This window comes from Scyliorhinus canicula, chromosome 9 (genome assembly GCF_902713615.1).
Source record: "Scyliorhinus canicula chromosome 9, sScyCan1.1, whole genome shotgun sequence".
Taxonomy (NCBI): domain Eukaryota; kingdom Metazoa; phylum Chordata; class Chondrichthyes; order Carcharhiniformes; family Scyliorhinidae; genus Scyliorhinus; species Scyliorhinus canicula.
The window spans coordinates 96,914,088-96,927,741 of NC_052154.1; the positions used below are offsets into that span (position 1 = coordinate 96,914,088).

Genomic DNA, 13,654 nt, shown 5'->3' on the forward strand with positions numbered 1-13,654 from the left:
TTTGAAAGGTGATTACCCAGCACCCTACGACAAATTCAAAGACACTTTAACGATTCAGGACGGAATTATATTAAAGAATGGTATTTATGTGGTCCCCACCCAGGACAGGAACCAGATTATTTGTCAATTTCATGATGGACACGGACACCAAGGGATAGAATCCACCCTTGCCCACCCAAGACCTCTCTGCTGGTGGCCCGATTTAAAAACAGATGTCACCTATTACATTGAAAACGGTTTAATTTGCGCTCAGTACTACCCAGACAGATACGCAAAGAAAGGTCAGCTAAGGCACACCCGCCCTGTTAATGGCCCATAGACGAACTTACAACTAGATTACATTGGTCCCCTTCCCCCTGCAGAAATGGTTTTAAATATGCGTTTGTTATGATCAATACCTTCACAAAATGGGTAGAAGCATTTCCTTCCAGGACAAATACAGCTAAAGCGACAGCAAAAATTCTAACTCAACAAATATTTACAAGATGGGGACTGCCCCGTAGTATTGAATCGGACCACGGTTCGCATTCTACAGGAAGAATGATGAAAAATGTTCCAACAATTTTCGGCATTAAACAAAAGTTTCATATTGCCTATCACCCACAATCCAGCAGCATTATGAAACAACGATTAGGAAAATGGTGCAATAGCACAACACGACATGGGACACAGTTTTCCCATTCACACTGATGTTTATTAGAAACACGGTGTCGAGATCAACAGGTTACACCCCCCATACCCTCATGACCGGACGACCATGAAGGGTACCTAGTATTTATTTGGACTTGGATTTGGCCAGCCCTGCAGTCACCGCCCTTACCCACGAAAAAAGGTCCAAAACATGATGGAGAATATTAAAGCAGCACAGCTCACTGCAGCTGTTCGACTAGGCGCTAGGAAAAAGCAGAGTAAGGCCTGCTTTGATAAAACAGTACACCCGGTGGAGTATACAGACGGACAGCAGGTGATGATCTTCCTATACAATTTGAGTTCATTCCTCTCCCCCAGATTTGCAGGACCTTACTTAATTTCCGATAAAGTAAGTCCCATAGTATATAAAATTACGTATCCAAACGGAAAATCAGGATGGTTTCATATAAACCAACTTAAGTTTTATGGAACTCAGTGCAGCCACTCACACCACATTTCACTGACAATAGCAGACAACTATGACCGGCCCACTGGCAACCTAATCCAACCCTCCCCCAGCCAGGACAGCACATCCACAGACATATCTTTGACTCCACCCCCAGGGACGAGTTTCCACCTCGGACTTGATTCAGCCGATAGCGACAGTGACAGCATAACGGACTTACTTGAGATCCCCGGCAAATGGCAAAACAGACCAGGTCCCAGTCACTACAGCCCCAGTAACACCAACCAAGATATGTGTGGCCCCTCAGATGCCATTTATGTGCCTCAACCAGAATCAGACCCACCGCCTGACGATACAACTTCTCCCTTTGCCAAGAAACAATGGCACCGCGATAACTCTCAGTTGACAAGAATTAATTAAATGGATCCCACGACGGCCATGGCACAGAAATGCCAGACATGAGTTTGGCAACCGGGCGATGGTGATGACTCAGAGTCTGACTCCCACCATGGTAACCCCTTTACGACCCTTTTCGGAATGGAACCCTGACGTGTCCAGATGATGAGAGAAAGGAACCGATTGAGATTTACGTGTCCTACTCTCTGATGGAGCCTGCCTACTTTTCTTTATTTAATTTGTTTTTTAAAAATGTTGAACGTTTGTTTTTTGTATGACTATTTGTGTCGACCTCTCACTAAATTTTTTGATACAGTTTCTTCTTTCTGTCTCATGCTAAATTTCTTGATGCAGTCATAACTACTCTTTTGACGCCAAAACGGTAGTTAAAGGAACAAGTTTGGCGGAAGTCCATAGATATTCAAATTCTTTCCGTTCTTGTACCGTCACCCAGGCAGCGGAGTAAAGGCACTAATCCCCACGCTGCCCGAGGACCCCCTATGTATTTGGTCAGCCAAGCTCGGGTAGTGGAGCAACGGCACTGATCGCCGTCCTACCCTGGGATTCCACCCATTCTTGTCCTGCTCATACACAGCCTGCCCCGCTAATTTGGAAAGTTCTTTTCAAAACTCGTTTAGCGCTTTTTTAGGTGTGGTTTAAAGAATGAACTTTGCCACAGTTTATTTGTTTTCCAACGACCTTTCGGTCGCTACCTCCAACTGCTATTTACATATTCAACACACTTGGTCGAAACAAAATCTGCTGCTATGGAAAACTACCTCAACACTGGACGGAGAAATTGTCCACCCACTCAACGCATCGACCACCAGACTGCAAGATTGCTCGCACTGTGACTGAATTTTTCTTTCTCTCAGATGTCTTGTCTCCAAAATGGTTGGTTTAAAAAAAATGAGGGAGTCACATGGTGACAATTCTAATGGGAAATTGATATTGAGAAACGGACAGACAAATGAGATATTAAACAAAGGTAATAATAGATATTATGCTTGCACCCCCAGGAAAATACAAGGATACAAAGAACAAACAGCAAGATGAAGGCAGGACTGATGACCTCCATCATGATCATTGTTGGATCATGACAGTTGCGCGCGTCAACAGCCCCTGTAACCCATACATTGGCCTCAAAGACAACCATACCACACGATACCCCCTAGCCCAGACATCACACCTCATGGTAGCATGGTGGTTAGCATCAATGCTTCACAGCTCCAGGGTCCCAGGTTCGATTCCCGGCTGGGTCACTGTCTGTGTGGAGTCTGCACGTCCTCCCCGTGTGCGCGTGGGTTTCCTCCGGGTGCTCCGGTTTCCTCCCACAGTCCAAAGATGTGCGGGTTAGGTGGATTGGCCATGCTAAATTGCCCGTAGTGTAAGGTTAATGGGGGGATTGTTGGGTTACGGGTATACGGGTTACGTGGGTTTAAGTGGGGTGATCATTGTTCGGCACAACATCGAGGGCCGAAGGGCCTGTTCTGTGCTGTACTGTTCTAAAAAAATGGAAATAAACATTGATACCGCCACATGGTGCGAAAAAAACCATAAAATAGTATTCCCTCTCATACATGGTAGAAGCCATTTTAGATATTGCAATACTATGCAGTGTTGTTCAGACACTTAAGACTTTGAAAACGGCAAAGGAGAGCCTCCCGCTCCCCAATATATACACTCAGAGCCCCTTTTCTCGGACTTCAACAGACCCCATACTCTTTTTGAACCCTTTTTCTGACTAATAAATCCTGCAGTTTTCAATAAAGGCTGCATTTTCTGTAAATGTGATAAGTTTAAGTAGAAATGTGATGCTGCTATTGTTTAATTTTTTGTACTGTAATGCAATATTTGGTTATTAGCTGGCAGCATAAGTGTAGTTTAGGTAAGGACAGTTAGAGGTTTGTGCAAAGAAGTTAAATGAATGATTAAATGTTATAGTGCCCCCTTATAATTTCTATAGTTGTGAGATGTATTAAAAATTAGATAAATGTTCCAATCCATTGAACAGAGTAGTATAGAACCTTCCCTTGATTAAGGGTACCCGGCACACCAAAGAACAGATGAAGATTCAGTAGTGAGATCACCATGCTTCGCGTTTAGGATCAAGAGGACGGACTGTAGCCATCCGGGATGGCCACTTACAAAGAAACATGGACATTTGCAAAGACTCGAGGGAAATATTACTAATAAAATATTCTGGCAGACTCAGAGCCTAAATGTATGTAAGCAGATAACCAGACAGTATTGAAACCCCCTGCTGATTTGCATTCTAATGACCCATTTCCCCAAGTCAAAGGACTCAGGTAACCGATACAATTCCAGACACATCGGTGCCACTCCCTTTACTCAGAAAGCATAAACAGCAAGGTCAATGACCACTTAGGACATGCCCAGCCATCAAAGCACCCACCCCTTTATTGGCTCAGATCAAAGGCAGTGATTGAGAACCTAAGGACCGCCCAAAAAAGCTTGAACCCCCCCCCCCCCCCCCGCAAGGATAAAGAGAAACACTGCCACGTGTTCGATCTCTTTTGGACCTGGCGCTCCAGCATAGTCTATCTCCAACTGTAGCACCACAACCAGAAGCAAGCCCAAGTTCAACGCTCGCTACCAGATGGATGAGCCGAGCTGAACCGCAGTTACTTCTGCAGACCCAGCAGATCCAGATTCAAACAAAGGCCACTGACCAAAGCCTGAAGTTAAGTACAGGGTGTCATAGTGTTAGATGTAATTTAGCTCGTAGTGCTTATGTTGCATGTATAATCTTGTGTGTAAATAAAGTATTATTGAACTTGAACTAACTAACTGGTTGTTGGGTCTTTGATCGATATCTGGTTGAACCTTGTGGTGGTATCATTTTATACCTGGCAAGTCTGAAAGCAATATAATATCAATATCTAGACAAAAGAAGGGCAACCTGATTGGCTGCCATATTTATAGTGAGTAAATATAGCATCAACAGCAACTTCTCGGCCCTCTATGATAAATGGACGGACTCTCTGACGGTACAGGCCGGTATAGTTTTAAAAGACAGAATTTATGTGGTCCCCACCCAGGACAGAAATCAGCTAATTTACCACGGACATCAGGGGACAGACAATACCATTGCCAATTTAAGACTTTTGTGTTGGTGGCCTGATTTAAAAATCAATATAACACATTATGTATCTGTCCTCCTTACAATCCTTACAAACCCGAACGGTACACAAAGAAAGGACAATTACGTCACACCCGACCTGTTAATAGCCCTTGGACAAATTTAAGGAAAATCCCAAAGCATTTTATTTGTATGTAAGAAGCAAGAGGGTAACTAGAGAAAGGATTGGCCCACTTAAAGACAAAAGAGGAAATTTATGCGTGGACTCAGAGGAAATGGGCGAGATTCTTAATGAGTACTTTGCATCGGTATTCACAAAGGAGAGGGACAAGACGGATGTTGAGGCTAGGGATGGATGTTTAAATGCTCTCGGTCAGGCTGTCATACGGAAGGGGGATGTTTTGGGTATTCTAAAAGACATTAAGGTGGACAAGTCCCCAGGACCCAATGGGATCTATCCCAGGTTATTGAGGGAAGCGAGGGTCGAAATAGCTGGGGCCTTAACAGATATCTTTGCAGCATCCTTGAGCACGGGTGAGGTCCCGGAGGACTGGAGAATTGCTAATGTTGTCCCTTTGTTTAAGAAGGGTAGCAGGGATAATCCAGGGAATTATAGACCTGTGACCTTGACGTCAGTGGTAGGCAAACTGTTGGAGAAGATACTTAGGGATAGGATCTATTCACATCTGGAAGAAAATAGACTTATCAGTGATAGACAGCATGGTTTTGTGCAGGGAAGGTCATGTCTTACAAACCTAATAGAATTCTTTGAGGAAGTGACAAAGTTAATTGATGAGGGAAGGGCTGTAGATGTCGTATACATGGACTTTAGTAAGGCGTTTGATAAGGTTTCCCATGGCAGGTTGATGGAAAAATTGAAGTCGTATGGGGTTCAGGGTGTACTAGCTAGATGGATAAAGAACTGGCTGGGCAACAGGACACAGAGAGTAGTGGTGGAAGGGAGTGTCTCAAAATGGAGAAGGGTGACTAGTGGTGTTCCACAGGGATCCGTGCTCGGACCACTGTTTTTTGTGATCTACATAAATGACCTGGAGGAAGGTATAGGTGGTCTGATTAAAAAGTTTGCAGATGATACTAAGATTGGTAGAGTTGCAGATAGCGAGGAGGACTGTCAGAGAATACAACAAAATATAGATAGATTGGAGAGTTGGGCAGAGAAATGGCAGATGGTGTTCAATCCAGGCAAATGCGAGGTGATGCATTTTGGAAGATCAAATTCAAGAGTGGACTATATGGTCAATGGAAGGGTCTTGGGGAAAATTGATGTGCAGAGAGATCTGGGAGTTCAGGTCCATTGTACCCTGAAGGTGGCAACGCAGGTTGATAGAGTGGTCAAGAAGGCATACAGCATGCTTGCCTTCATCGGACGGGGTATTGAGTACAAGAGTTGGCAGGTCATGTTACAGTTGTATCGGACTTTCGTTCGGCCACATTTGGAATACTGCGTGCAGTTCTGGTCGCCACATTACCAGAAGGATGTGGATGCTTTAGAGATGGTGCAGAGGAGGTTCACCGGGATGTTGCCTGGTATGGAGGGTGCTAGCTATGAAGAAAGGTTGAGTAGATTAGGATTGTTTTCGTTGGAAAGACGGAGGTTGAGGGGGGACCTGATTGAGGTCTACAAAATTATGAGAGGTATGGACAGGGTGGATAGCAACAAGCTTTTCCCAAGAGTGGGGGTGTCAGTTACAAGGGGTCACGATTTCAAAGTGAGAGGGGGAAAGTTTAAGGGAGATGTGCGTGGAAAGTTTTTTTACGCAGAGGGTGGTGGGTGCCTGGAACGCTTTACCAGCGGAGGTGGTAGAGGCGGGCACGATAGCATCATTTAAGCAGCATCTAGACAGGTATATGAATGGGCGGGAACAGAGGGAAGTAGACGTTGGAAAATAGGAGACAGGTTTAGATAAAGGATCTGGATCGGCGCAGGCTGGGAGGGCCGAAGGGCCTGTTCCTGTGCTGTAATTTTCTTTGTTCTTTGTCTTTGTTCTTTGACTGCATTGGCCCCCTCCACCCTTGCAGAAACGGTTTCAAGTACATTTTGGTTGTAATCGACACCTTTACTAAATGGGTAGAAACATTTCCTTCACGGACAATCACAGCAAAAGCCACCGCTAAGATTTTGACCCAACAGATATTTACACGCTGGGGTCTCCCCCGCAGCGTTGAGTCAGACCAAGGTTCCCACTTAACCGGCAGAGTCATGCAAAATGTTCTAACAATTTATGGGATCAAGCAAAAATTCCATGTAGCATATCACCCCTAATCCAGCGGCATCGTAGAGAGAACAAAACGCACTTTAAAAGCGACCATAAGGAAGGTGGTGCAACAGAATAATACCACATGGGACACAGTTCTCCCATTCACACTCTCAGTTCTCCCTCTCACCCCCACTCTCTCACTCCCCCACCCACCCTCTCTCATTCCCCCTCACACTTATGTTTATTCGGAACACCGTTTCCAGTTCCACAGGATTCACCCCCCACACTCTTAAGACAAAGAACAAAGAAAGGTACAGCACAGGCTCAGGCCCTTCGGCCCTCCAAGCCCATGCCGACCATGCTGCCCATCTAAACTAATATCTTCTATACTTCCTGGGTCCGTATCCCTCTATTCCCATCCTATTCATGTATTTGTCCAGATGCCCTTAAATGTCACTATCATCCCTGCTTCCACCACCTCCTCCAGCAGCGAGTTCCAGACACCCAATACCCTCTGTGTAAAAAAACTTGCCTCGTACATCTCCACCAAACCTTGCCCTTCACACCTTAAATCTATGCCCCCTAGTAATTGACCCATCTACCCTGGGAAAAAGCCTCTGACTATCCATTCTGTCTATGCCCCTCATAATTTTGTAGACCTCTGTCAGGTTGCCCCTCAACCTCCATCTTTCCAGTGAGAACAAACTGAGTTTCCTTCTCCTGACTACCTTCCCCATCTGTGTTGCCCCTTTCAGTGACCTGTGGACCTGTACACTTAGATCTCTCTGACTGTCAATACTCTTTAGAGTTCTAGCATTCACTGTACATTCCCTATGTGCATTAGACCTTCCAAAATGCATTACCTCACGTTTGTCCAGATTAAACTCCATCTGCCATCTCTCCGCCGAAGTCTCCAAACGATCTAAATCCTGCTGTATCCTCTGCCAGTCCTCATCGCTATCCGCAATTCCACCAACCTTTGTGTCGTCTGCAAACTTACTAATCAGACCAGTTACATTTTCCTCCAAATCATTTATATATACTACGAACAGCAACGGTCCCAGCACTGATCCCTGCGTAACACCACGAGTCACAGCCCTCCAAATAGAAAAGCACCTCTTCATTGCTACTCTCTGCCTGCTATGACCTAGCCAGTTCTGTATTCATCTTGCCAGTTCACCCCTGATTCCGTGTGACTTCACCTTTTGAACCAGTCTAGCATGAGGGACCTTGTCAAAGGCCTTACTGAAGTACATATAGACAACATCCACTGCCCTACCTGAATCAATCACCTTTGTGACCTCTTCGAAAAACTCTATCAAGTTAGTGAGACACGACCTCCCCTTCACAAAACCATGCTGCCTCTCACTAATACGTCCTTTTGCTTCCAAATGGAAGTAGATCCTGTCTCGAAGAATTCTCTCCAGTAATTTCCCTACCACTGACGTAAGGCTCACCGGCCTGTAGTTCCCTGGATTATCCTTGCTACCCTTCTTAAACAAAGGAAAAACATTGGCTATTCTCCAGTCGTCCGGGACATCACAGTCGTCCGCGACAGCGAGGATCCAAAGATTTCTGTCAAGGTCTCAGCAATTTCCTCTCTTGCCTCCTTCAGTATTCTGGGGTAGATCCCATCAGGCCCTGGGGACTTATCTACCTTAATATTTTTCAAGACGTCCAACACCTCGTCTTTTTGGATCTTAATGTGAACCAGGCTATCTACAAACCCTTCTCCAGACTCAAAATCCACCAATTCCTTCTCTTTGGTGAATACTGATGCAAAGTATTCATTTAGTACCTCACCCATTTCCTCTGGCTCCACACATAGATTCCCTTGCCTATCCTTCAGTGGGCCAACCCTTTCCCTGGCTACTCTCTTGCTTTTTATGTATGTGTAAAAAGCCTTGGGATTTTCCTTAACCCTATTTGCCATTGACTTTTCGTGACCCCTTCTAGCCCTCCTGACTCCTTGCTTAATTTCCTTCCTACTTTCCTTATATTCCACATAGGAATTGTCTGTTCCCAGCCTTCTAGCCCTGACAAATGCCTCTTTTTCTTTTTGACGAGGCCTACAATATCTCTCGTTATCCAAGGTTCTCGAAATTTGCCGTATTTATCCTTCTTCCGCACAGAAACATGCCAGTCCTGAATTCCTTTCAACTGATATTTGAAAGCCTCTCACATGTCAGATGTTGATTTACCCTCAAAACATCCGCCCTCAATCTGGGTTATTCAGTTCCCGCCTAATATTGTTATAATTAGCCTTCCCCCAATTTAGCACATTCACCCCAGGACCACTCTTATCCTCGTCCACCAGCACTTTAAAACTTACTGAATTGTGGTCACTGTTCCCGAAATGCTCCCCTACTGAAACTTCTACCACCTGGCCGGGCTCATTCACCAATACCAGGTCGAGTACAGCCCCTTCTCTAGATGAACTATCTACATATTGTTTTAAGAAGCCCTCCTGGATGCTCCTTACAAACTCTGCCCCGTCTAATCCCCTAGCACTAAGTGTGTCCCAGTCAATATTGGGGAAGTTGAAGTCTACCATCACAACAACCCTGTTGTTTTTACTTGTTTTCAAAATTAATCTACGTATCTGCTACTCTATCCCCCGCTGGCTGTTAGGAGGCCTGTAGTAAGCCCCCAACATTGTGACTGCACCCTTCTTATTCCTGATCTCTACCCATATAGCCCACTGCCCGCTGAGGTGTCCTCCTGTAGTACAGCGGTGATATCCTCTCTGACCAGTAATGCAACTCCTCCACTCCTTTTACATCCCCCTCTATCCTGCCTGAAACATCCAAATGCTGGAACATTTAGCTGCCTATCCTGTCCTTCCCTCAACCAGGTCTCTGTAATGGCAACAACATCATAGTTCCAAGTACTAATCCAAGCTCTAAATTCATCTGCCTTACCCGTAATACTTCTTGCATTAAAACATATGCACTTCAGGCCACCAGACCCACTGTTTTTTAGCAACATCTCCCTGTCTGCTCTTCCTCAGAGCCATACTGGCCCTATTCTCTGGTTCTCCCTCAATGCTTTCACCTTCTGACCTATTGTTCCGGTGCCCACCCCCCTGCCATATCAGTTTAAACCCTCCAGTGTGACACTAGCAAACCTCGCGGCCAGGATATTCATGCCTCTCCAATTTAGATGCAACCCGTCCTTCTTATACAGGTCACACCTGCCCCACAATGGAAAGATGGATTTGTTTATTGTCACGTGTACCGAGGTACAGTGAAAAGTATTTTTCTTCAGCTCAAACAGATCATTTAGTACAGGAAAATAAAATTAAAATAAAATACATAAAAGGGCAACACAAGGTACACAATGCAAATGCATAAACACCGGCATCGGGTGAAGCATACAAGAATGTGGTATTAATCTGGTCAGTCCATATGAGGGTCGTTTAGGAGTCTGGTAACAGCAGGGAAGAAGCTGTTTTTGAGTCTGTTTGTGCGTGTTCTCAGACTTCTGTATCTCCTCCCCGATGGAAGAAGTTGGAAGAGTGAGTAAGCCGGTTGAGAGGGATCTTTGATTATGCTGCCCGCTTTCCCCAGGCAGTGGGAGGTGTAGATGGAGTCAACGGATGGGAGGCAGGTTCGTGTGATGGACTGGGCGGTGTTCACGACTCTCTGAAGTTTCTTGCAGTCCTGAGCCGAGCAGTTGGCATACCAGGCTGTGAGGCAACCAGATAGGATGCTTTCTGAAGAGCTCCCAGTGGTCCAAATAACGGAAACCCTCCCTCACCAGCTGTTTAGCTGCTCTATCTTCCTATTTCTAGCCTCACTGGCACGTGGCACAAGGGAGTAATCCCGGAGATTACAACCCTAGAGGTCCTGTCTTTTAACTTTCTGCCTAGCTCCCTGAACTCCTGCTGCAGGACCTCATGCCCCTTCCTGCCTATGTTGTTAGTACCAATATATACAACAACCCCTGCCTGTTTGCCCTCCTCCTTCAGGATGCCTGCTACCTGTTCGGAGACATCCTGGACCCGGGCAACAGGGAGGCAACATACCATCCCAGAGTCTCTTTCACGTCCACAGAAGTACCTATCTGTGCCCCTGACTATAGAATCCCCTAGGACTATTGCTCTTCTGCGCTTTGACCCTCCGTGCTGAACATCAGAGCCAGCCGTGGTGCCACTGCTCTGGCTGCTGCTGTGTTCCACTGATAGGCTATCTCCCCCCATAGGGGCCGGTTTAGCTCACTGGGCTAAATCGCTGGCTTTTAAAGCAGACCAAGCAGGCCAGCAGCACGGTTCGATTCCCGTACAAGCCTCCCCAGACAGGCGCCGGAATGTGGCGACTAGGGGCTTTTCACTGTAACTTCATTGAAGCCTACTCGTGACATTAAGCGATTTTCATTTTCATTTTCAGTATCCAAAGGGTACAATGTTCGAGCGGGGGACAACCACAGGGGAATATTGCACTGACTGCCTGCCCCTTCTGGTGGTCACCCATTTCTCTGCCTGCACCGTGGGTGTGACCACATTTATATAACTGCTATCTATGACGCTTTCCGCCACCTGCATGCTGCTAAGTGCATCCAACTGCTGTTCCAACCGAGCCATGCGGTCTGTGAGGAGCTCCAGCTGTGTAAGATGAAGCCATCCGGGACGCTGGAAGCCTCCCGGACCTGCCACATCTCACAGTCAGAGCACTGCACCCCTCCAATTGACTTTGCATCAATTAATTAGTAAATTAAATTTTTTTTAATGTTTTTTTTTAAAGTTACTGTGAACTAAGACCGGATGACCCATGAAGGGAATTGAATATTTACGAGGTCTCGATTTGGCAAGACCAACAGTCACCGCTCACACCCATGAAAAAGCAGTCGAACAAGTCACAAAGTATATAAAAGCAGCACAGCTCACTGCAGCTGTCCGACTAGGCGCTAAAAGAAAGGCGCTTGACAAAACCGTCCACAACGTAGAGTATACAGTCGGTCAGCAAGTAATGGTTTCCCTCTACAACCCCAGTTCTTTCCTCTCCCCCAAAAGCTCTCTCTCACCCCCACCCCCCACACACACACCCTGGCACACACACACGCACGGTCGCTCGCGTGCGCTCTCGCACGCTCGCTCTCGCACGCGCGCACGCTCGCTCTCGCACGCTCTCTCACGCGCGCACGCTCGCTCTCTCACGCGCGCACGCTCTCACGCGCGCGCTCTCTCACGCACACGCTCGCTCTCTCACACACACGCTCGCTCTCTCACACACACGCTCGCTCTCTCACACACACACGCTCGCTCTCTCACACACACACGCTCGCTCTCTCACACACACGCTCGCTCTCTCACACACACGCTCGCTCTCTCACACACACGCTCGCTCTCTCACACACACGCTCGCTCTCTCACACACACGCTCGCTCTCTCACACACACGCTCGCTCTCTCACACACACGCTCGCTCTCTCACACACACGCTCGCTCTCACACACACACGCTCGCTCTCTCACACACCCACGCTCGCTCTCTCACACACCCACGCTCGCTCTCACACCCACGCTCGCTCTCTCACACACACGCTCGCTCTCTCACACACACGCTCGCTCTCTCACACACACGCTCGCTCTCTCACACACACGCTCGCTCTCTCACACACACGCTCGCTCTCTCACACACACGCTCGCTCTCACACACACACGCTCGCTCTCACACACACACGCTCGCTCTCACACACACACGCTCGCTCTCACACACACACGCTCGCTCTCACACACACACGCTCGCTCTCACACACACACGCTCGCTCTCACACACACACGCTCGCTCTCACACACACACGCTCGCTCTCACACACACACGCTCGCTCTCACACACACACGCTCGCTCTCTCACACACACACACGCTCTCTCACACACACACTCGCTCTCTCACACACACACTCGCTCTCTCACACACACACTCGCTCTCTCACACACACACTCGCTCTCTCACACACACTCGCTCTCACACACACACTCGCTCTCACACACACACTCGCTCTCTCACACACACACTCGCTCTCTCACACACACACTCGCTCTCACACACACACACTCGCTCTCACACACACACACTCGCTCTCACACACACACTCACTCACTCTCTCTCTCTCTCACACACACACACACACACACGCTCTCTCTCTCTCTCTCTCTCACACACTCACTCTCTCTCTCTCTCTCTCTCACACACACACACACACACACTCTCACACACACACTCTCTCTCTCTCTCTCACACACACACTCTCTCTCTCTCTCTCTCTCACCAGGTTGACGAATTTCAGTTCTCTTCCCTCCGCCGCTCTCAGAATCCCGATCAGAATCCCCATCGCGCTGATGCCGAGCAGAGCCCGGGAGGCCCGAAACGCGGATCCGGCGACCATCCTGTGGGAGAGCCGGGCCTGAGCTCCCGGAACCACCGTCTGGGGCCGGGGAATGGTGAGTCCGCCCCTAGCAACCCCGGGCCCGCCCCTAGCAACAGGGATAGCGGCCTGGTCCCGAGTAACAGGGAATGGTGGGCCCGCCCCGAGCAAACCCGCGCCCGCCCCTAGCAACAGGGATAGCGGACTGGCCCCGAGTAACAGGGCATGGTGGGCCTGCCTCAGCAACCCCGGCCCCGCCCCTAGCAACCCCGGCCCCGCCCCTAGCAACCCCGGTCCCGCCCCTAGCAACCCCGGTCCCGCCCCTAGCAACCCGGCCCCGCCCCTAGCAACCCCGCCCCAGCCCCTCGCAACCCCGACCCCGCCCCTCGCAACCCCGGCCCCGCCCCTCGCAACCCCGGCCCCGCCCCTCGCAACCCCCGACCCGCCCCTCGCAACCCCCGACCCGCCCCTCGCA

The 13,654-nt window shown here is 48.2% G+C and overlaps 1 protein-coding gene across 1 annotated transcript in view; it reads right to left on the reverse strand.

Annotated features, from left to right (window-relative positions):
• LOC119971561 (lysosomal acid phosphatase-like) overlaps nt 1-13,428 on the reverse strand; it is a 153,603-nt gene extending 140,175 nt beyond the window's left edge. The window contains exon 1 of the mRNA XM_038807253.1: nt 13,084-13,428. Within this exon, the coding sequence (XP_038663181.1) occupies nt 13,084-13,200 (117 nt within the window). The 5' untranslated portion in view covers nt 13,201-13,428. The remainder of the gene's footprint in view (nt 1-13,083) is intronic.
• Nucleotides 13,429-13,654: the final 226 nt, after the last annotated feature.